The sequence below is a fragment of the Oncorhynchus mykiss genome, chromosome 8 (assembly GCF_013265735.2).
Source record: "Oncorhynchus mykiss isolate Arlee chromosome 8, USDA_OmykA_1.1, whole genome shotgun sequence".
In the NCBI taxonomy this organism is placed as follows: Eukaryota; Metazoa; Chordata; class Actinopteri; order Salmoniformes; family Salmonidae; genus Oncorhynchus; species Oncorhynchus mykiss.
Genome location: NC_048572.1, coordinates 52,377,883 through 52,401,498, shown reverse-complemented (window position 1 = coordinate 52,401,498; position 23,616 = coordinate 52,377,883). Strand labels below are relative to the sequence as shown.

General features: G+C 43.6%; 1 protein-coding gene across 26 annotated transcripts in view; it reads left to right on the top strand.

Moving 5' to 3' along the window:
* Positions 1-21,574, top strand: part of kif1ab (kinesin family member 1Ab) — a 56,944-nt gene extending 35,370 nt beyond the window's left edge. For 14 of the 26 annotated variants that reach the window (XM_036985640.1, XM_036985638.1, XM_036985636.1 and 11 more), the window contains 19 exons: positions 1,260-1,304; positions 1,498-1,588; positions 1,786-1,904; positions 1,981-2,054; positions 3,777-3,885; positions 5,584-5,735; positions 5,894-5,999; positions 6,308-6,331; positions 6,674-6,788; positions 6,888-7,021; positions 7,158-7,219; positions 7,449-7,594; positions 7,862-8,050; positions 8,222-8,293; positions 9,103-9,209; positions 9,406-9,528; positions 11,390-11,582; positions 17,813-17,931; positions 18,089-21,574. In XM_036985640.1, coding sequence (XP_036841535.1) covers positions 1,260-1,304; positions 1,498-1,588; positions 1,786-1,904; positions 1,981-2,054; positions 3,777-3,885; positions 5,584-5,735; positions 5,894-5,999; positions 6,308-6,331; positions 6,674-6,788; positions 6,888-7,021; positions 7,158-7,219; positions 7,449-7,594; positions 7,862-8,050; positions 8,222-8,293; positions 9,103-9,209; positions 9,406-9,528; positions 11,390-11,582; positions 17,813-17,931; positions 18,089-18,128 — 2,020 coding nt within the window. In that variant the 3' untranslated portion in view covers positions 18,129-21,574. The remainder of the gene's footprint in view (positions 1-1,259; positions 1,305-1,497; positions 1,589-1,785; positions 1,905-1,980; positions 2,055-3,776; positions 3,886-5,583; positions 5,736-5,893; positions 6,000-6,307; positions 6,332-6,673; positions 6,789-6,887; positions 7,022-7,157; positions 7,220-7,448; positions 7,595-7,861; positions 8,051-8,221; positions 8,294-9,102; positions 9,210-9,405; positions 9,529-11,389; positions 11,583-17,812; positions 17,932-18,088) is intronic. The other 12 variants (XM_036985642.1, XM_036985643.1, XM_036985639.1 and 9 more) reach the window with 7 other exon arrangements.
* The last annotated feature ends 2,042 nt before the right edge of the window (positions 21,575-23,616 follow it).

Below are 23,616 nucleotides of genomic sequence, written 5' to 3'. Positions count from 1 at the left end.
TAAAAGTCACATGCTGGAGTGTACATGAACGTTTAAGTCCCCAAGCAGCACATGGAGCAGGAAGATGTCAGTGCCTTAAACTCTTGAGTGGAAGACAAGGGAGACTATGGGAGGCCTGTATATCAAAATGAGGAGCAGTGGTTTTGGGCCAAACAGTGTGAGCGCTAGGCATTCAAATGAGGTCAGATTCTGTACCTGAGTTACAGCCCGTTTGAGGTCTGATCGCAAGGTTAAAAGGCCAAACATTCATACGGGTTGTTGCCAGGTTTCAGTCAAACACATGACATCAATTGCATCTTCTGTGATCAGCCCCTCTGAGAAAAGCCAACCTATGAAACGGGATCAATCCTTTAATAACGGTGAGGCCAGAGGGGAAAAGGGGGCTGCTTTATAGCGACACGATTGGAATTGATACAGTCCAATGGAGAAGTAGCCGATTAGAGCCACGTCCAGTGTTGAATGTGCCAGTTACATCCGTAGAGTTGTTAGAGCAGAAATCCTTGCGGCGGTCACTCGACCAAGCAGCCACCGCAAGCCGCAGATGGACACCGCGGAAGAGGTCACGGAAAAATGCGAGAGTCTCGCTCACTGCTAATGCCGACCCGAAAAGGCTAGCAAAAGCAAGAGGGGTGATAGCGCTGTAGACATGACAGTAACACATGTCACTGCCAGAGTAATGAGGACGTGGGGCACACAATCCAGGGTGGCTTGTTTAGGTGCAGGGAGGCAGAGTCTATGAAATGGTGCCAATTTTGTACTGTCACATAACATGATCATATCCATTTGACAGTTGTAAGGAAGTCGAAATCTAATAGTTAGTCATGTATAATTGGACTGTTATGTGTCGAAAGCAAAATGAGTCATTTCAAGGCCTGTTCCTCAACTTTATTTCCTATTTTCATCATATTTTGACTATGTACTATGTTTTGTCTCCTCGGCAATTTACAACGATTTTTATTGAGTCAGGATTCTACATTTTAGATGACATCTAACACGTGAACTATTTGAAAGCTATGCTATGGAAAAGGGCGGCAGGCAGCCTAGTGGTTTACCGCGTTGTGCCAGTAACTGAAAGGTTGCTGTCTCAAATCCCTGAGCTGACTCTGTGAAAATTCTGTCTGTGCCCCATAAGCAAAGCACCTTCCCGTAATTTCTACTGTAATTGTCTCTGAAATAAGAGCATCTGCTAAATGACTCAAATGTAAATGCAAAAAGCCTTGTCTTTCAAGACCTTTCACTTCTCTCTTTTCTTCATCCAGAAACGACTCCATCCTCTCTTGGTTTAAACAAACAAAATTCTCATGGTTAGTGTTATTCCTGAAGTAGACTCGTCTGATGGTGCGAGACAAGTGTCCCACCAAATGTGATCGTAATCAGTGCGCCACATTGAGAGTAGTCAACAGTACATAGTAGTAATGCAACAGTGTCGTCGTTTTAATATATATGTGTAGTGAATAGGTACGCATATTGACTGAATGTGGTCTCCCTACTTTCCAGCTTCATCCACCGACATGATGAGGCTTTCTCCACTGAGCCACTCAAGAACACTGGCAGAGGACCTCCGCTGGGATTCTACCATGTACAGAATGTAAGCGCCGCCCGGAAATAACATTGCTATTCCTTATTATTATTCATAGGTTACTACAAGCGTTATCTCTTTGATATTGCCATGAATGAATCATGAATTACCGATTGTTGTTGTGTTGCCTTGTAATCATCCTGTTGTCGCTGGCCTCGTTAAGGGACTTGCGTGATAGCCTACCTCGTTTTTTTATGGTCTATTAGATCACGGTAGAGGTTACCAAGTCGTTTGTGGAGTACATCAAGACCCAGCCCATCGTCTTTGAGGTGTTTGGCCACTACCAGAAACATCCATTCCCACCCCTCTGCAAAGACCTCATCAGGTGAGAACTGTACTTGCCCTCTTCTTCTTCAAATGATCCCGTTTTACTGTCTTGCTAAAGTAGACCATTTTAAAAGTTCACACTTCTATTTCAGTCCCCTTCGACCTTCTAGGAGGCAGTTCCCAAGGGTCATGCCCTTGTCTAAACCAGGTGAGTGGTTTATTTGGTATGTGTCTCTTTCTACATCTTTGTGAATGTGCCAGCCACCAAGCTGAGCAAGTTGGCACTGCAGCCATTTTGTACGAGAATGTTAACCAGATATTGGTTAGTAGTACAAATGTGACGGCCCTTCCCAAATGGGGCTTATGACGAAAAATGCTTATGGCCAACCATCAGCATGGTCAAACCCTCCATTATCTCAGCCAATGATGGCTAGCCAGAAGGGATCCTGTCTTTCTCCCTATTTAGCTCAGTGCTTTCTCCTTGGCTAAACTCATAATTTAATATTTACAGATCCCATGCAAGTTTGCAATTGAGGCACATGAAAGTTCACATGTTCATGAAGGCATTACTGGAGAAAAAAATGTGTAAAATATTTATATATGTTTTATATATAAATTCAGCAAAAAAATAAACGTCCTCTCACTGTCAACTGGGTTTATTTTCAGCAAACTTAACGTGTCAATATTTGTATGAACATAACAAGATTCAACAACTGAGAGATAAACTGAACAAGTTCCACAGACATGTGACCAACAGAAGTGGACAAAGTAACAGTCAGTAACAGTCAGTATCTGGTGTGGCCACCAGCTGCATTAAGTACTGCAGTGCATCTCCTCCTGATGGACTGCACCAGATTTGCCAGTTCTTGCTGTAAGATGTTACCCCACTCTTCCACCAAGGCACCTGCAAGTTCCCGTACATTTCTGGGGGGAATGGCCCTAGCCCTCACCCTCCGATCCAACAGGTCCCAGACATGCTCAATGGGATTGAGATCCGGGTTCTTCGCTGGCCATGGCAGAACACTGACATTCCTGTCTTGCAGGAAATCACGCACAGAAAGAGCAGTGTGGCTGGTGACATTGTCATGCTGGAGGGTCATGTCAGGATGAGCCTGCAGGAAGGGTACCACATGAGGGAGGAGGATGTCATCCCTGTAACACACAGTGTTGAGATTGCCTGCAATGACAACAAGCTCAGTCCGATGATGCTGTGACACACCACCCCAGACCATGATGGACCCTCCACCTCCAAATTATTCTCATTCCAGAGTACAGGCCTCGGTGTAACGCTCATTCCTTCTAAGAAAAATTGTGCGTTCCTGGTGTTACTCGGGCAGTTGTTGTTGCCATCCTGTACCTGTCCCGCAGGTGTGATGTTCGGATGTACCGATCCTGTGCAGGTGTTGTTACACGTTGTCTGCCACTGTGAGGACGATCAGCTGTCCGTCCTGTCTCCCTGCAACACTGTCTTAGGCGTCTCACAATACGGAAATTGCAATTTATTGCCCTGGACACATCTGCAGTCCTCATGCCTCCTTGCATCATGCCTAAGGCACGTTCACGCAGATGAGCAGGGACCCTGGGCATCTTTCTTTTGATGTTTTTCAGAGTCAGTAGAAAGGCCTCATTAGTGTCCTACGTTATCATAACTGTGACCTTAATTGCCTACCGTCTGTAAGCTGTTAATGTCTTAATGACCATTCCACAGGTGCATGTTCATTTATTGTTTATGGTTCATTGAACAAGCATTGAAGATCTGTGAAGTTATTTGGATTTTTACGAATTATCTTTGAAAGACAGGGTCCTAAAAAAGGGGCGATTCTTTTTTTTTGCTGATTTTATATATTTTTAAACATCCCTACCTTCATCCACCTCATTGTGCTTGCGTGTCACAAATATTCAGACACATTTCTGACCTTCTCTTTCACAGTACCAGCCACCAAGCTGAATACCCTGACCCGTTCCACGGCCGGCCCGTGCCACTCCAAATATGACCTCATGGCCTTCTTCGAGATCTGTGAGCTGGAGGCCAATGGAGAGTAAGTATTGTCTTGTCTCTGACTATGATTAAATTAAATGACATGCTATTTTATCAAATCGATTACCTAATGTTTAATTTATTACGTGATTGAATTAAACCATGCAACAATTAAACCATTAATAACCTGGGGCACCACGGAAGCATTAATTTATATAGAGTGGTTATCTCCCGAATCCACTCTCTTAAAGATCTGAAGATCTTTTATATCAACAGTCAATTATTCATCGTCACCTTGATCAGTCTCGTTCTGTTTGTCGTAAGTACTTGGTTATCTGCACGAACCCTAGCTAACAAGTTGAATCAGCAATACACAAATTGGCTTAACTATTTATTTACTAAATACCCAAATAGTCACACAGAATTACATATATATAGACACAGGATAGATCACACATCGATTACTAATCATGTCATGAAAAGTTCCTGGTGGACTAACCCGAAATTATGGCTGGTTACACAAAGGAAAGGGGTTGGGTTTGAATGAAAGAGCGGGAAGACTGAGGGACAAAGGGATTGGGTCTCTATAGGACCTGGAGAAGCTTTGCTACCGTAAATACAGAATCATATGCATTCTAATATCCGCCCATTCGGAAAAGAAAAATGCAAGATATATATTTACTCTTGAGCTGAGCTGCGCTTCAATAGATGGGTCGAAGATGGAAGAGAGAGATCGCCATTGTAATTTGAAGAATCTTTCTGGCCGTAGTGGTGTAGAGCGGATACTTTAAAGTACCCTGTTGTTCTTAGGAGATATCTGTCCTTTCCTAGGCCGCGTATGTTTACAGCTGCAACTGACAACTCGACGTCTAGGAGGTATCACTTCTTCTTTAGTGAATAATAGATCAAAGTTCATAACAAGTTGCCATAATCAGCTCATGCTGTATTCTGGCTGGTCTAGTCGAAATTCACCATTCCCGCATGGTGATTGTCACCTCCACGTTAAAATTTGACCTTTTAAATGTACGGTCATCAGGAACTGACATTGACTTCTGTCAACGGACTTTTGTACTGGGGGAGAGAAGGGTGTGTTTCATAGTTCTCAACCAATGTCGGTTCACTTGGGTGTGGCCACTGACTGGGCCTACGTTTTACTATGAAACAATGATCTTATTTAGGAGGCAAAAATGACATTTAATCTTTTTACAAATAGTTTCATGTTTAAACATTTAAATATTTCCCCTTCTTCATGGTCATTAAAGTGGCAATATGTCACTTTTTGGGCAACCCAACCAAATTAACATAGAAATATGAGTTATAGATCTGTCATTCTCATTGAAAGCAAGTCTAAGAAGCGGTAGATCTGTTATACATGCACTGTTTTTATGCTTCCCATTCTTAAGTTTTGCCTTTTACTTTCGGTTTTGTACACCAGCTTCAAACACCTGAAAAGACAATATTTGTGGTTATGGAAAATATATTTCACAGCGGTTTAGATGGTACAATGATTCTCTACACAATGACTGCTTGTTTTGTCACATAAACTGAAATTAGGCAAACTATTAGAGTTTTTGCAACCAGGAAATTCTGGATTGATTTCTACATATTGCACCATTAGCCATTGAAATTACAGCATTTTCTCACCAAGTAATTTCATGGTAAATACCAGTGGTAATAGAACTGCAAAGTTAAGCGTTACTGACAGTTTAGGGTCATTCATGTGAGTCATTGATGAATATGCCATTTTGTTTGTCCTTAGCTACATCCCTTCAGTGGTGGACCACAGAGGGGGCATGCCCTGCCACGGAACCTTCCTGCTTCATCAGGGCATCCAGCGGAGGATCACAGTCACCATAGCGCACGAGACAGGAAATGACGTGGAGTGGAAGGAGGTCAAGGAGCTGGTGGTGGGTGAGTACGGATGAAAGTAGACGACAATGACATGGGCACAGTAAATTCATCTTTACCGCACATCAAGATCCCGTAGATCCGTCTTTACGGAGCATAAAGATTGCATAGGTTCATATTTTCAGCACATAAAGATCCACCACTGACCTTTGACCTCTCAGGGCGGATCCGGAATACTCCAGAGGCTGATGAGACCATCATCGACCCCAACATCCTGTCTCTCAACATTCTATCTGCGGGCTACATCTGGCCCTCATATAATGACAAGTACGTCCCCTCTCCTCTTTACACAGCTAGTTCCTGTACATACTGTAACACCTAATAACATGGTTGTGTATTAATGGCCTTTTCCATAATGGAACGTTTTGAGTATGTTTTGTTTTCTCTCGTTCTCTTTTTCTCTTTTTGTTTTTACTGTATTTTGGCACTGAAGACCACATGTATTTGTATACAATATTCTATTGTGTTTACTTGTCTTCTTCATTTTTTTGCCACTTTGTTACTGTAAAATCCACAGCCGAGCTGCTTGCTTATAACTTCTCGCCCTTTTCTCTTCGCGCTTCACTGTATGGCAGCATGTCCCTGGGAGTTGACCATAGGTATAACACACAACCTTTCTCCTTCTCCTCTTGTCAATTGTATGTTCCCTGAATCAGCTTTCTGTTCTTGTTGTTGTCTGTTTCCTCATGCTTTCATTTGACTTCACTCTCAAAGGTGAACTCAGCTGTGTTTGTTTCTGTCCTTGTAAATACGTGTGTATATATAGTTTGTTTGAGTGTTGTTTTAGAGGGTCTTGTGCAACTTAATCATTTTTTCCCCGCTGATATGCTGATGGAGAAAAATCATATTTACATGTCTCCATTCATTCACCATTGACAAAATGAAAACATGTTCTATACACAAAACCCCCCGTAACGTTTGCCTGTATGTTGACTGAACAGGACGTTTTACCGATTTGAGGCGGCGTGGGATAGCTCCATGCACAACTCCCTCCTCCTGAACCGTGTCACTCCCTATGGAGAAAAGATCTACATCACTCTCTCCGCTTACCTAGAGGTAAACGCATCAGCATTCGTTCTAAACCGTAACCCAAGTAGTATCGGCTTGGATTAAGTGAGTTCTGACTTGGATACATTTTGTTCCAACTTTCTTCAGATGGAGAACTGCACCCAACCAACAGTGATCACCAAAGACTTCTGTATGGTGTTCTACTCCCGTGACGCCAAGCTCCCCGCCTCACGCTCCATCAGGAACCTCTTCAGCACCGGCTGTCTCAGGCCCTCAGAGAGGTTCGACCTCCTTTCTGGAACTCTGAATCTGAACTTTATTTCTATGTTGTTTGTAGAGTAGACACAACTCATTCTCTCTCTCTCTCTCTCTCTCTATCTCTCTATCTCTCTATCTCTCTATCTCTCTCTCTCTCAGTAATCGTGTCACTGGAGTGTATGAAGTCAGTCTCTGCCATGTCGCTGATGACGGAAGTCCCGGTAAGTTAAAGAATGACACAGTTGAAGCTTGAGAAAAATGAACGCTCCACGATGTTGTCACCCTTACACAATTTGTCACAAGCATGGATGCCGCATGTCTGTCATCCCGTGTGCATCAGAACCTTGATTTAACCACTGGGCATATCACCAAATGATCTCTTGGCAGTGTGTATCTGTTATTCTACATGGCATATATGAAACACTCTGTTGCCCTCTTGTTCACCCTCAGGCATGCAGCGGCGGCGCAGGCGCGTCTTGGACACCTCGGTGGCATACGTCCGTGGGGAAGAGAACCTGGCTGGGTGGAGGCCCCGTAGCGACAGCCTCATCCTGGACCACCAATGGGAGCTGGAGAAACTCAGCCTTCTGCAGGAGGTGAGGCCTGGCATTGGTGGGGTCTGTAGGGTGTTTGGGGCGAAGACTCCACAGAGTAGTGGAGTCAATTTGTAATGGAATTGGTTGGTCAATAAATAGGAATACATTATGCATCATGGTTGGCATTCATATACAGTAGCTGTTTTCAAAGTACCTTTTATTGAATAGAGTTAATACTCACCAATGAAGGTGACTCACCTGGACGATGCATGACGGCCATTTTGTGCCAAAATAAAGTCAATGGTTTCTCTGGTTGTGTCTGTACAGGTGGAGAAGACCAGACACTACCTGCTGCTGCGGGAGAAACTGGAGGCCACCCTGGCAGTGGGGCAGGACGCTCTCTGCAAGAGTGGTGACCTTAGCGACTTTGCCAAGAGCCCCATCCTCAGCCACTGCCCCGGGGGTAGCCCCGCCCTGGAGAGTCCCAGCCAGAGGCAGAGGGAGCTGGCTGCCAAGGTGACTACCAGTCCCTGGCTTCAGTTAGGAACCAGGCCTAACACTTGCTTGGCCACCTTTTTGGTTATCTCTCTTTGTTGGATTAAAATGCATTATAACTTGTATTGGTAGTTATTATGAGTAATAATAATCTCTCTTTTTCCTCGTCCTCTTTTCCTCCTGGGGTCTCAGTGTCTGCGGCTGCTCATGCACACGTTCAACAGGGAGTACAGCCAGGTGAGCAGCAGTGCCAGTGAGAGCAAGGTGAGCCCCAGCCCCCCAGGCCCTTTAACCCCCTCTATAACCCACTTAACCCCATGCAGGCTACTTTTAACCAGCCAGAACCCTAGCCCGAAGCCCTTTGTATCCCATAAAAACGTGGCCCCTGTGGACTCCGGGCCTATTGTCACTGATCCCACCCAAGATACTTTCCCCTCCTGATCCCCTGTCTCGTTCACACACTCAGCCTCTCCGAGAATTGAGTATTCCAACAAATGACTGAATTCTAACGAGGAACTGCATTCTAAGAAAGTACTTGAACTAAAAACAGAGTAACTAAATGATTCACCGCACTCAGTTCCTTCATTCATTCACGTGTACTTGCTCTTGTCCTCATCAATCATAAACCCCGTCCCCTAAGCCAAGGTCCCATATTCTCTGTAGATTTACCTCTGACCTATGGAATCCTTCACCCAGACCCTCCTCAACCTAGCCTTTTTTGATCATACCCCTAGCCCCCTCTTTTCTCCCCCCCCCTCAGAGAATGGCAGGCCTCTTTGTCCCTACTACAGCATGTTGCCTGTAACATGTTTAACCAAAAGGCCTGGGGCAGAAACCTATCTCTTCTCGTGACCTCATCGCATTGCCTGATTGGTATCAGACCTTGCAGACCCTTCAAAGTGCAATACAGTACATGGGAGCTGTTGATTTATGTATAATGGTGTCACTGTATGTGTCTTTTTGTGTGCTTATTTTTGTGTGTTTGTTTGTTCTCGTGTACGTGCATATCTCTCTGTGTGTGTGTGTGTCTGTGTGATTATCTGTATGCACTTGTATGTGTGTGTGCGTTTCAGCTGTCTGAGATGTCAGCGTCGCTGATGTCTCCATCCTCTTCTAGTCTGAGCACGCTAACTCCGTCCTCTACTTGCCCCTCATTGGTGGAGGGAAATTATGACATCAGGTATGTGACCTTTCAACTGTCACCTCTTACTCCCATTTTATTCACCCAAGGCTTGCTCCTGGACAAATAGCATATGCAAATGAGTTTGTTCTCTTTGTTGAGAGGACCTTGTTAATAGGGCATTGATAGGACATTGAGAGAGCGCAGAGAATATTTTGAGAGCGTTGCGAGAGTTTTTTTCCCCCCTGGTCTGCAGACACACTGAGCCCATCTCTGGCGCTTCCAGCCCAGACCTGGACCCCTTCAGTCCTGTGGACAAGAAGAGGACCCTGGGTAGAGGCTGCACCTTCGTCCCTGACATCCAGGAGATCCGCGTCAGGTGAGACCAGACCATTTTTTGGTTATCACTATGCCTCCAGGAAGAATGAAAAATCACAATATTTACATCTTATGACGAAATTAGGAAAGGAATATACAGTGGGGCAAAAAAGTATTTAGTCAGCCACCAATTGTGCAAGTTCTCCCACTTAAAAAGATGAGAGAGGCCTGTAATTTTCATCATACTTCAACTATGACAGACAAAATGACAACATTTATTTGCAAATTATGGTGGAAAATAAGTATTTGGTCACCTACAAACAAGCAAGATTTCTGCCACTCACAGACCTGTAACTTCTTCTTTAAGAGGCTCCTCTGTCCTCCACTCTTTACCTGTATTAATGGCACCTGTTTGAAATTGTTATCAGTATAAAAGACACCTGTCCACAACCTCAAACAGTCACACTCCAAACTCCACTATGGCCAAGACCAAAGAGGATACCAGACACCAGAAACAAAATTGTAGACCTGCTCCAGGCTGGGAAGACTGAATCTGCAATAGGTAAGCAGCTTGGTTTGAAGAAATCAACTGTGGGAGCAATTATTAGGAAATGGAAGACATACAAGACCACTGATAATCCCCTCGATCTGGGGCTCCACGCAAGATCTCACCCCGCGGGATCAAAATGATCACAAGAACGGTGAGCAAAAATCCCAGAACCACACGGGGGGACCTAGTGAATGACCTGCAGAGAGCTGGGACCAAAGTTACAAAGCCTACAATCAGTAACACACTACGCTGCCAGGGACTCAAATCCTGCAGTGCCAGACGTGTCCCCCTGCTTAAGCCAGTACATGTCCAGGCCCGTCTGAAGTTTGCTAGAGAGCATTTGGATGATCCAGAAGAAGATTGGGAGAATGTCATATGGTCAGATGAATCCAAAATATAACTTTTTGCTAAAAACTCAACTCGTCGTGTTTGGAGGACAAAGAATGCTGAGTTGCATCCAAAGAACACCATACCTACTGTGAAGCATGGGGGTGGAAACATCATGCTTTGGGGCTGTTTTTCTGCAAAGGGACCAGGACGACTGATCCGTGTAAAGGAAAGAATGAATGGGGCCATGTATCGTGAGATTTTGAGTGAAAACCTTCCATCAGCAAGAGCATTGAAGATGAAACGTGGCTGGGTCTTTCAGCATGACAATGATCCCAAACACAACGAAGGAGTGGTTTCGTAAGAAGCATTTCAAGGTCCTGGAGTGGCCTAGCCAGTCTCCAGATCTCAACCCCATAGAAAATCTTTGGAGGGAGTTGAAAGTCCGTGTTGCCCAGCAACAGCCCCAAAACATCACTGCTCTAGAGGAGATCTGCATGGAGGAATGGGCCAAAATACCAGCAAAAAACCTTGTGAAGACTTACAGAAAACGTTTGACCTCTGTCATTGTCAACAAAGGGTATATAACAAAGTATTGAGAAACTTTTGTTATTGACCAAATACTTATTTTCCACCATAATTTGCAAATAAATTAATAAAAAATCTTACAATGTGATTTTCTGGATTGTTCCCCTTCATTTTGTCTGTCATAGTTGAAGTGTACCTATGATGAAAATTACAGGTCTCTCTCATCTTTGTAAGTGGGAGAACTTGCACAATTGGTGGCTGACTAAATACTTTTTTTGCCCCACTGTAACAAAAGTACGATTAAACTAGGACTACTGTACAGGATTCCATAGAGACCAGATGAGTCATGCAGTATGATATTGTTGTGAATTATGACAGGCAGTATCCATGCTAGATTCATTATTTAGAATCACCTATAAACACCACCTGAGTTATTTGGATAATAATCAATGTATTGAATGGGCTGTTTTTTGTTTATCAACAACAAATAATCAAATAGAAATTATGTTTATTTCAGCCCCATCGTGTCTAAGAAAGGCTACCTACACTTCCTGGAGCCCCACACCAGTGGCTGGGTGAAGCGCTATGTAGTGGTGCGCCGGCCCTACGTCTACCTGTACCGCAACGAGAGGGACAGCGTTGAGCGTTCCGTCATCAACCTTTCCTCCGCCCAGGTGGAATACAGCGAGGACAAGCAGACTCTGCTCCGGGTACGACCAACCAGAACTACTTTCAAATATAACATACAGTGCATTTGGAAAATATTCAGACCGCTCAACTTTTTACACATTTTGTTATGTTACAGCCTTATTCTAAAATGTATTCAATTGTTTTTTCCACCTCATCAATCTACACACAATACCCCATAATGACAAGTTGAAAACGTTTTTGCAAATGTATTAAAAAGAAAACACAGAAGTACCTTGTACCTTGAAATACCTTGTACATTGAAATTGAGCTCAGGTGGGTCCTGTTTCCATTGATCATCCTTGAGATTTCTACAACTTGATTGGAGTCCACCTCTGGTAAATTCAATTGATTGGACATGATTTGGAAAGGCACACACCTGTCTGTCTATATAAGGTCCCACAGTTGACAGTGCATGTCAGAACAAAAACCAAGCCATGAGGTCGAAGGAATTGTCCCTAGAGCTCCGAAACAGGATTGTGTCGAGGCACAGATCTGGGGAAGGGTACCAAAACATTTCTGCAGCATTGAAGGTACCCAAGAACACAGTGGCCTCCATCATTCATAAATGGAAGAAGTTTGGAAGCACCAAGACTTTTCCTAGAGCTGGCCATCCGGCCAAACTGAGCAATTGGTGTGAGAAGGGCCTTGGTCAGGGAGGTGCTCCAGAGTTCCTCTGTGGAAATGGGAGAACCTTCCAGAAGAACATCCATCTCTGCAGCAATCAGGCATCTCTGGTCTGATGAAACCAAGATTGAACTCTTTGGCCTTAATGCCAAGCGTCACGCCTGGAGGAAACCAGGCACTGCTCATCACCTGGTCAATACCCTACGGTGAAGCATGGTGGTGGCAGCATCATGCTGTGGGAATGTTTTTCATCGGCAGGGACTGGGAGACTAGTCAGAATCGAGGGAAAGATGAACGGAGCAAAGTACAGAGAGATCCTTGATGAAAACCTGCTGTAGAGCGCTCAGGACCTCAGACTGGGGAGAAGGTTCACCTTCCCGCCAGAGCCCGGACTTGAACCCAATCTGACATTTCTGGAGAGACCTCAAAATAGTTGTGCACTGACGCTCCCCATCCAACCAGACAGAGCTTGAGAGCATTTGCAGAGAAGAATGGGAGAAACTCCCCAAACACAGGTGTGCCAAGCTTGTAGCTTCATACCCAAGAAGTCTCGAGACTGTAATCGCTGCCAAAGGTGCTTCAACAAAGTACTGATTAAAAGGTCTGAATACTTACGTAAATGTCATATTTCAGTTTTTTATTTTATGTAAAAAAAACTGTTTTTACTTTGTCATTATGGGGTAGGAACAAAAATCTATTTAATCAGTGTTAGAATGAGGCTGTAACGTAACAAAATGTGGAAAAAGTAAAGGAGTCTGAATACTTTCCGAATGCACTGTAAATATGTTTATTTATTAGACATTTTACAGGATGAAATCTCTTGAGATGCACCATCTCATTTTCAATTGTCCAAATGAAAAAATATGTAACACATAACCTTGTATGTGGACACCCCTCCAAATTAGTGGATTGGGCTATTTCAGTCACACCCAATGCTGACAGGTGTATAACATTTGAGCCCACAGCCATGCAATATCCATATACAAACATTGACAGTAAAATAGCCTTAATGAAGAGCTCAGTGACTTTCAATGTGACACCGTCATAGGATGCCACCCTTCCAACTTGTCAGTTTGTCAAATGTCTACCCTGTTAGAGCTTCCCTGGTCTGTAAGTGCTGTTATTGTGAAGTGAAAACGTCTGGGAGCAACAACAGCTTAGCTGCGAAGTGGTAGGCCACACAAGCTCACAGATAGGGACCGTCGAGTGCTGAAGCGCGTAGCGCGTAAAAATTGTCTGCCCTCGGTTGCAACACTCACTACCGAGTTCCAAATTGCCTCTGGAAGTAACGTCAGCACAATAACTATTCATCGGGAGCTTCATCAAATGGGTTTCCATGGCCGAGTAGCCGCACACAAGCCTAAGACCACCATGCGTAATGCCATGCATCAGTGGTGTCAAGCTCTCTACCATTGCACACTGGAGCAGTGGAAACGCGCTCTCTGAAGTGATGAGTCACACTTCACCATCTGACAGTCAGACGGACAAATCTGGGTTTTGGCGGATGCCAGGAGAACGCTACCTGCCCCAATAAATAGTGCCAACTGTAATGTTTGGTGGTTGAGGATTAATAGTCTGTCTGTTTTTTTATTGTTCGGACTAAGCCCCTTAATTCCATTGAAGGGAAATATTAACGCTACAGCATAAAATTACATTCCAGACGACTCTGCCCCTGTGCACAAAGCGAGGTCCATACAGAAATGGTTTGTCCAGATCGGTATGGAATAATAGCAGTAAAGCAGGGACCAAATCCATATTAATGCTCATGATTTTGGAATGTGATGAGCAGGTGTCCACATACAGTGCCTTGCGAAAGTATTCGGCCCCCTTGAACTTTGCAACCTTTTGCCACATTTCAGGCTTCAAACACAAAGATATAAAACTGTATTTTTTTGTGAAGAATCAACAACAAGTGGGACACAATCATGAAGTGGAACGACATTTATTGGATATTTCAAACTTTTTTAACAAATCAAAAACTGAAAAATTGGGCGTGCAAAATTATTCAGCCCCCTTAAGTTAATACTTTGTAGCGCCACCTTTTGCTGCGATTACAGCTGTAAGTCGCTTGGGGTATGTCTCTATCAGTTTTGCACAACGAGAGACTGACATTTATTCCCATTCCTCCTTGCAAAACAGCTCGAGCTCAGTGAGGTTGGATGGAGAGCATTTGTGAACAGCAGTTTTCAGTTCTTTCCACAGATTCTCGATTGGATTCAGGTCTGGACTTTGACTTGGCCATTCTAACACCTGGATATGTTTATTATTGAACCATTCCATTGTAGATTTTGCTTTATGTTTTGGATCATTGTCTTGTTGGAAGACAAATGGTCCTGCATTTGGCTCCATCCATCTTCCCATCAATTTTAACCATCTTCCCTGTCCCTGCTGAAGAAAAGCAGGCCCAAACCATGATGCTGCCACCACCATGTTTGACAGTGGGGATGGTGTGTTCAGGGTGATGAGCTGTGTTGCTTTTACACCAAACATAACGTTTTGCATTGTTGCCAAAAAGTTCAATTTTGGTTTCATCTGCCCAGAGCACCTTCTTCCACATGTTTGGTGTGTCTCCCAGGTGGCTTGTGGCAAACTTTAAACGACACTTTTTATGGATATCTCTAAGAAATGGCTTTCTTCTTGCCACTCTTCCATAAAGGCCAGATTTGTGCAATATACGACTGACTGATTGTTGTCCTATGGACAGGGTCTCCCACCTCAGCTGTAGATCTCTGCAGTTCATCCAGAGTGATCATGGGCCTCTTGGCTGCATCTCTGATCAGTCTTCTCCTTGTATGAGCTGAAAGTTTAGAGGGACGGCCAGGTCTTGGTAGATTTGCAGTGGTCTGATACTCCTTCCATTTCAATATTATCGCTTGCACAGTGCTCCTTGGGATGTTTCAAGCTTGGGAAATCTTTTTGTATCCAAATCCGGCTTTAAACTTCTTCACAACAGTATCTCGGACGTGCCTGGTGTGTTCCTTGTTCTTCATGATGCTCTCTGCGCTTTTAACGGACCTCTGAGACTATCACAGTGCAGGTGCATTTATACGGATACTTGATTACACACAGGTGGATTGTATTTATCATCATTAGTCATTTAGGTCAACAACGGATCATTCAGAGATCCTCACTGAACTTCTGGAGAGAGTTTGCTGCACTGAAAGTAAAGGGGCTGAATAATTTTGCACGCCCAATTTTTCAGTTTATGATTTGTTAAAAAAGTTTGAAATATCCAATAAATGTCGTTCCACTTCATGATTGTGTCCCACTTGTTGTTGATTCTTCACAAAAAAAATACAGTTTTATATCTTTGTTTGAAGCCTGAAATGTGGCAAAAGGTCGCAAAGTTCAAGGGGGCCGAATACTTTCGCAAGGCACTGAGACATATGAGATGAGTAATGTAGGGTATGTAAACATTATATAAAGTGGCATTGTTTAAAGTGGCTAGTGATACATTTAGTACATACATTTTTCATTACTAAAGTGGCTAGAGATGAGTCAGTATGTTGGCTGCAGCCACTCAATGTTAGTGATGGCTGTTTAACAGTCTGATGGCCTTGAGATGGAAGCTGTTTTTCAGTCTCTCAGTCCCAGCTCGGACTCCACTTTGATGCACCTGTACAACTGTGCAGTTGCCGTACCAGGCGGTGATACAGCCCGACAGGATGCTCTCGATTGTGCATCTGTAAAAGTTTGAGTGTTTTTGGTGACAAGCCAAATTTCTTCAGCCTCCTGAGGTTGAAGAGGCGCTGCTGAGCCTTCTTCACCACGCTGTCTGTGTGGGTGGACCATTTCAATTTGTCCGTGATGTGTACGCCTAGGAACTTTCCACCTTCTCCACTACTGTCCCATCGATGTGGATAAAGGGGCTGCTCCCTCTGGTGTTTCCTGAAGTCCACGATCATCTCCTTTGTTTTGTTGACATTGAGTTTGATGTTATTTTCCTGACACCACACTCCGAGGGCCCTCACCTCCTCCCTGTAGGCCATCTCGTCGTTGTTGGTAATCAAGCCTACGCCTGTAGTGTTGTCTGCAAACTTGATGATTGAGTTGGAGGAGTGCATGGCCACGCAGTCATGGGTGAACAGGGAGTACAGGAGAGGGCTGAGAACGCACCCTTGTGGGGCCCCAGTGTTGAGGATCAGCGGGGTGGAGATGTTGTTACCTACCCTCACCACCTGGGGGCGGCCTGACAGGAAGTCCAAGACCCAGTTGCACAGGGCCGGGTGGGTCTCGAGCTTAATGACGAGTTTGGAGGGTACTATGGTGTTAAATGCTGAGCTGTAGTCGATGAACAGCATTCTTACATAGGTATTCCTCTTGTCCAGATGGGTTAGGGCAGTGTGCAGTGTGATTGCGATTGCGTCGTCTGTGAACCTATTAGGGTGGTAAGCAAATTGGAGTGGGTCTAGGGTGTCAGGTAGGGTGGAGGTGATATGGTCCTTGACTAGTCTCTCAAAGCACTTCATGATGACGGAAGTGAGTGCTAGTGTCGTGTGCGCTAGCGTTGCAAAATACATTTAGAAATCTATATTATTCAATTATTGCACCCACACTGCTCGCGCACGCCAACGAGCGTCTGCGTTGACAGGCACTAAAATCGAAGTCAGTTATATTTGTGATGCAGATCTCGCAGCAAGTCCTTCCTCTCCCATCTCCTCATTGGTTTATAGAAGCAGGTACCCACGTACCATCTCCTCATTGGTTATACCCACTTGGGTGACTGAAAGACGAACGAGGTCATTGGCGGTAATGCACCTAATTTATGAATGTTGCCAATTACAATATAAAGTCCAGAGAATAAAAATCCTAGAGGGAGGAGAGATGACTAGAAATGATTCAATTGACTGTTTTATTTGTGGATTAATTGTCGGAGTAGAGGACCTTGTGCATTTCAGGTAAAATAATAACTCAATGTTTTATATTCGAGGACAAATTAGCTAGCAACAGCAAGCTAGCTAAATAGGACAACTTAGCTAGCAAGTGCAAGCCAGCTAGCTAAATTGCCATAAATGTTTAATGCTTTTCGACCTGTCCCCAAATGAATGTAATCGGTTCAGAGTTTGTTTTGATATTTTAACCTGCGTGTCGTGATCGCGTTTGATGTGGGGGGACAAAGTTAATGCATGCTAGATGGCCCATCCGCACAGCCGGTTTGGGTTCTGTGTTAGTCCCACTATCATTTGTTTTTCAACAGGACAATGACCAAATCACACCTCCAGGCAGTGTAAGGGCTATTTGACCAAGAAGGAGAATGCCAAGAGTGTGCAAAGCTGTCATCAAGGCAAATGGTGGCCACTTTGAAAAATACAAAAGATAAAATATATTTTGATTTGTTAACACTTTTTTGATTACTACATGATGCCATATGTGTTATTTCATAGTTTTGATGTCCTCACTATTATTCTACATGTAGAAAATAGTAAAATAGAGAGAACCCCTTGAATGAGTAGGCGTGCAAACTTTTGACTGGTACTGTATGTCATTATACATTTGTTCTGTCAATATATTTGTAAATATATAATACATATACCCTTACGTAATGTTATCCTGGGTCTTTCCAAATGTAGCTCATTTACCATGTGTCATCCTCCTTGTAACCACAGAATATGCTCTCTGTTTTTAGACTCCAAACACATTTGCAGTGTGCACCGAACATCGTGGAATACTCCTCCAGGCCAGTAATGACAAGGAGATGCATGACTGGCTGTATGCTTTTAACCCCTTGCTCGCCGGAACCATCAGGTATAGGAACCCCTCACTGCCTCAACCTGGTTACTTTACGTGTTCATGAGTAAAAACCTTTCCTCAACTCTTGATTTTTAGTGTAATACCAGATTAGTTCAATCTCCTTGTAAACACTTATTTAAGATTAACCATCCCCTCTCTTACCTCTTCAAAGGTCTAAGCTCTCCAGAAGAAAGTCAGGCCAGAGGATGTGAGGAACAGGAACACCCGCTGTGTGTGGGGGGGGGGGGACATCTGAAATGTCCACGGACCCTCTGCTGTATATAGCTTATCTAAACAGCTCTCTCCTGCGCTGCTCTCCGTCCTAACAGTGCTCCATCCTATCGCTGATACGTCCTCGAACAGCACTTAAAACCATCCCAGCCGATCTCCTATTTGACGCCTCTTCCTGGTTACCTGGATCATGCATGGTATAAACTACCCATTAAAGACCATTAAAACCCATATACTGTAAGACTACCTAACAACGCAACCCTGAGTAGTGGGGCTTAGCTCCGCTGGCTGTTATGCTCCTTATTGTCATGTGTATGTAGACCTTACCTTCCAGGCTTACAGCCCCTATAGGGTTTAGCCAAACAAAGGAAGAATATAACGTTTATGTCTTAGTCCGAGTTGTTATCAGTTCCAATATCATGCAACTTACTACTACCACCCTCTATTTGTATATGATGCCCCATATCCAAACCTCTCATGTATTTCTTATAAACACTGTAGTCTAATAAGAAAAAGAATAATGGGAAAATGGTATATTCCCTTTTCTAGTCCTCTCATAAGATATCTCTGTTTCTGTGTGTGTGTGTTTAGTGCAGAGAAGATAGCAGTACCTATCAATGCTCTTTCTCATGTTAAAACAGCGTATCCATATTACCTCATGTTGAAAATCGCTGGGCTGCAGGCGCACACTGTAACTCGTTGTCATTGCATCTGTTTTGTATCCAAGGTTTTGGACGATATACAGTGTGATAGATGGGATGCTGTGAAGGTACATTGGACAGTGTAGGGTGAAAAGTGACATAATAGGACAATGTTTTGTTGCCAATGTTTTGGACAGAATACAGTGGGATAGAATTGTAATAGTTGGATAATATGATGGATAGAATATGATAGGACAATAGGATGACTCTTTGGCTTCCATGTTTGGATAATGGTGAGTTCGCTGTGCTGACATTTCATAGTAACACGTTTGCTACAGTAGAGTATAAAGCATGTCATTTCGCTGGCTGCCTGACAGTGGAGAGCAGTTGTGTCCCTGATTTATTTTCACCTTATGTGTTTTTCCATATTATTTGTGTACGTACATTATTTGTTCTTTTTTTTTATTTGTATGGGATCACTGACCAGTTTTGTCGCGTCGCACTTTATTGTTGCATTATGTACACTTTATTTCACTCAGTTGCTTTAAACCAAAGCATTCCAATCTCAATTTTAAATAGTAAAGATTTTCTCTGTTGTGTAGACTTGACAAAATGGCTCCCAGGTTTTAGAGATATTAATGTAATCTTCAAAACATCAAAACCTACTATTCTACTCCTCTATGTTGACCCTGAATGTCTGTTTATAAGTGAATTATACCATGTGGATACACTGAGAATGGTTCCAATCGAGCAAGTTGACGTCTATTCCGTTCTATGGTGGTGGGTTTACAGTAATGTTGAATAATTGTAAGGACAAATTTGATCCTACTGTATTGACGGGTTAGTGGGATATTTTTGACCTTTTTTTTCTCGACAGTCCATTTGTGAGTCTGAAAGTACATCGTTATGCACCAGGTAGTGCCTACCTTCTCTCTCTCTTTCCAGTTTTTCATCAATCCCACACATTCACATCGTTGACGTCCACCACGCTCGCTCAGTACTACATGTATCAAAGCAAACATTTATTTACTGGGCTGCTATGAACCTTCTATTGACGCTATGTGTCCATGTGAATCTATCCGTTTGGATTAAATAGCCCTGATACAGTATATAGCCTACGTCAGCTCCTTGTTGTAAAGTAGCGTCTTAACATCCTTTGCTCTGCTTTTGTATAGCTTGTTTTACAGCCTGGCGTTTGTATCCGAAACCTATACAGTATGAACCTGTCTCACATCCAGGGACTTAGGAAGCCGTTTATTGTTTCTGTGACCATACTGCTACATCCAGATGACATGCAAAACTGCTCTCTGGAACAAAACGAGTCCTAAGTCAATCAAGGGGGCGCTGCCGACTGAAGTAAAAGCAAAGTGACTCTTTCAGCGCTACGTTGGTCTAGCAGCCCATAAAAGATGGGCAATTTCAAACTAAAGTTGCCGGTTGCCTCCTAGTCTAGCTGTGCTATGCTCTTGCGTGGACATGCTTTATTGAAAATCAAGTGTTAGTCTTGTGTTTACGGTAACGTCGTGTGTTAGCGCAGCAGACCAGGGCCGTGGCCAGACAGCCAATTGGATCATGTCTTACTGTTGTTCCTTGTTCTTACTGCGAGGGTCGTGGTTCGGGTCAAACACAATTCTCCCGTTGTAGCAGATCGTGCATGCTTTAGGCCAGCCAACCTACAGAGCATGCTGAGGTAGACACGGCAAGGTAAAACATGCAAGACATGGCATGCTCACACGCTGTCCCATAACTACGCGTTTATAGCCTCCAATTCTAAACATATCCTCCCAATAAGGAATATAATTGCTGTTATACTAGCGGTTCTTTCTGTTTTCTGATTCTAGAACGCTGACACCAAAAACACGACCTATCGCTAGGTAAATACCATTAACTACGGAATCTGGGATTCATATGGTGGGTCAAGTTGGGGTCATCTTGGTGTATGCATTTTAAGCTTTGTTGTACACTGGTATGCCACTTTATTTTGTCTGCTCGAACAATGGAAGAAAATAAAGCTTTATTTATGAATTATTGTTGCTATTTGGAGGTGGAGTATGTCAGCGGGGAATGTTTGAGCTATTGAATTGTCATCCAAGTCTAATGTATTGTATTTATCACACCTCATAATTTGAATGAATAATGTGTGAGTAAGATTGGTTGGGGGGTAGGATATCCTTCAACAGAAGGAGATGTTGTTTTTTCAACTGTACCATTGTCGCTTTAGCGTGTAGCACCTTAAATGCATCTTACTGCATCTACTGTAAAGGGGACTCTTAACTCTACTTGTTAATGCTAGGATAGCTGACTTTCTGTCCTCAAAGAAGAAATCACTGCAAGTTAAAACAACGCATTTGAAGTTCAGTGATCTGGCTATAGACGAATATGGATTGGCTCTTTCACTGATTTGACTGCTTTTTTAACATGGCATTTCCTGGATCCAAGCATGTAGATGTGTCTCTTCCTCACCCTGGTCTCTCTGTCTCTTTCCCTTACTGCTTGCTATTGATGTCCTATCCCCCTCAGTGCAGCCCTGTAGAGAAACGCCCACCTCCATGACTTGGTATTGACTCTTCTTGACATTTGATTGGCACCTTTCTTGTAAATAATTAACCTGATAGGATCCACCACAGCCAATCGCACAGATGTAACCCCCCTGTTCCTTTATACAATAACTGGCCTGTGACATCATCTCAGTGCTCACGTTATCTTTGAGTGTTGGAGTTCTAGTGTCTTCTAATGTTTGTGGACACGTAACCAGTTGTCGAAATAAATGTGACATTTATGCAACACTTGCTTGTGTCCTTTGTTTGGATTTTGTTTGTCATCATTTATTAGCTAAAGATCATAGATGTGCTGGTTTGGACAACTCAACTGGACATCGAGAACTCTAAGCATCTCTAATGCAGTGCTATTCATTCCTCTTCCTGGGGAACCTACATGGTGTGCATGTTTTTGGTCCAGTCCAGCACAAACACAGCGGATTCAATTAATCAAATTCTTGATGATTAGTTTTTTTGGATGAACAGCCAATGTGTGTGTCCGTGTGTCTTGTGTGTGTGTTTGGCCCTACCTGTTCAGTGTTTGTGTGTGTGTTTGTGTTTGGCCTTACCTGTTCAGTGTGTGTGTGTGTGTGTGTGGTTCTACCTGTTCAGTGTGTGTGTGTGTCTGTGTTTGGCCCTACCTGTTCAGTGTGTGTGTGTGTGTGTCTGTGTTTGGCCCTACCTGTTCAGTGTGTGTGTGTGTGTGTGTTTGGCCCTACCTGTTCAGTGTGTGTGTGTGTGTGTGTTTGGCCGTACCTGTTCAGTGTGTGTGTGTGTGTGTTTGGCCCTACCTGTTCAGTGAGTGTGTGTGTGTTTGGCCCTACCTGTTCAGTGTGTGTGTGTGTGTGTGTGGTTCTACCTGTTCAGTGTGTGTGTGTTTGGCCCTACCTGTTCAGTGAGTGTGTGTGTGTTTGGCCCTACCTGTTCAGTGTGTGTGTGTGTGTGTGTGTGTGGTCCTCAACGCCCGTGATGGCCTCCCTCCATAATTGATAATGCACTCAGGATGTTCTCAGGCCAGACAGACAGGTCATTAAGCCTAATCCCTTAATAACAGAGACATAAATGTTTTGCTTAATACTCCACACAATGGGACTCAATAGTGTGCCATGGTGGGGATGGTGCAGAAGGGATTACAGGACAATTCACAATTCAGGGATTAAAAGGGCTTTGTAATCTGGGACATATTGGGGAGCATGGCCTGTTGTATGTACAGTGCCTTGCGAAAGTATTCGGCCCCCTTGAACTTTGCGACCTTTTGCCACATTTCAGGCTTCAAACATAAAGATATAAAACTGTATTTTTTTGTGAAGAATCACCAACAAGTGGGACACAATCATGAAGTGGAACGACATTTATTGGATATTTCAAACTTTTTTAACAAATCAAAAACTGAAAAATTGGGCGTGCAAAATTATTCAGCCCCTTTACTTTCAGTGCAGCAAACTCTCTCCAGAAGTTCAGTGAGGATCTCTGAATGATCCGTTGTTGACCTAAATGACTAATGATGATAAATACAATCCACCTGTGTGTAATCAAGTCTTCGTATAAATGCACCTGCACTGGGATAGTCTCAGAGGTCCGTTAAAAGCGCAGAGAGCATCATGAAGAACAAGGAACACACCAGGCAGGTCCGAGATACTGTTGTGAAGAAGTTTAAAGCCGGATTTGGATACAAAGAGATTTCCCAAGCTTTAAACATCCCAAGGAGCACTGTGCAAGCGATAATATTGAAATGGAAGGAGTATCAGACCACTGCAAATCTACCAAGACCTGGCCGTCCCTCTAAACTTTCAGCTCATACAAGGAGAAGACTGATCAGAGATGCAGCCAAGAGGCCCATGATCACTCTGGATGAACTGTAGAGATCTACAGCTGAGGTGGGAGACTCTGTCCATAGGACAACAATCAGTCGTATATTGCAAAAATCTGGCCTTTATGGAAGAGTGGCAAGAAGAAAGCCATTTCTTAAAGATATCCATAAAAAGTGTTGTTTAAAGTTTGCCACAAGCCACCTGGGAGACACACCAAACATGTGGAAGAAGGTGCTCTGGTCAGATGAAACCAAAATTGAACTTTTTGGCAACAATGCAAAACGTTATGTTTGGCGTAAAAGCAACACAGCTCATCACCGTGAACACACCATCCCCACTGTCAAACATGGTGGTGGCAGCATCATGGTTTGGGCCTGCTTTTCTTTAGCAGGGACAGGGAAGATGGTTAAAATTGATGGGAAGATGGATGGAGCCAAATACAGGACCATTCTGGAAGAAAACCTGATGGAGTCTGCAAAA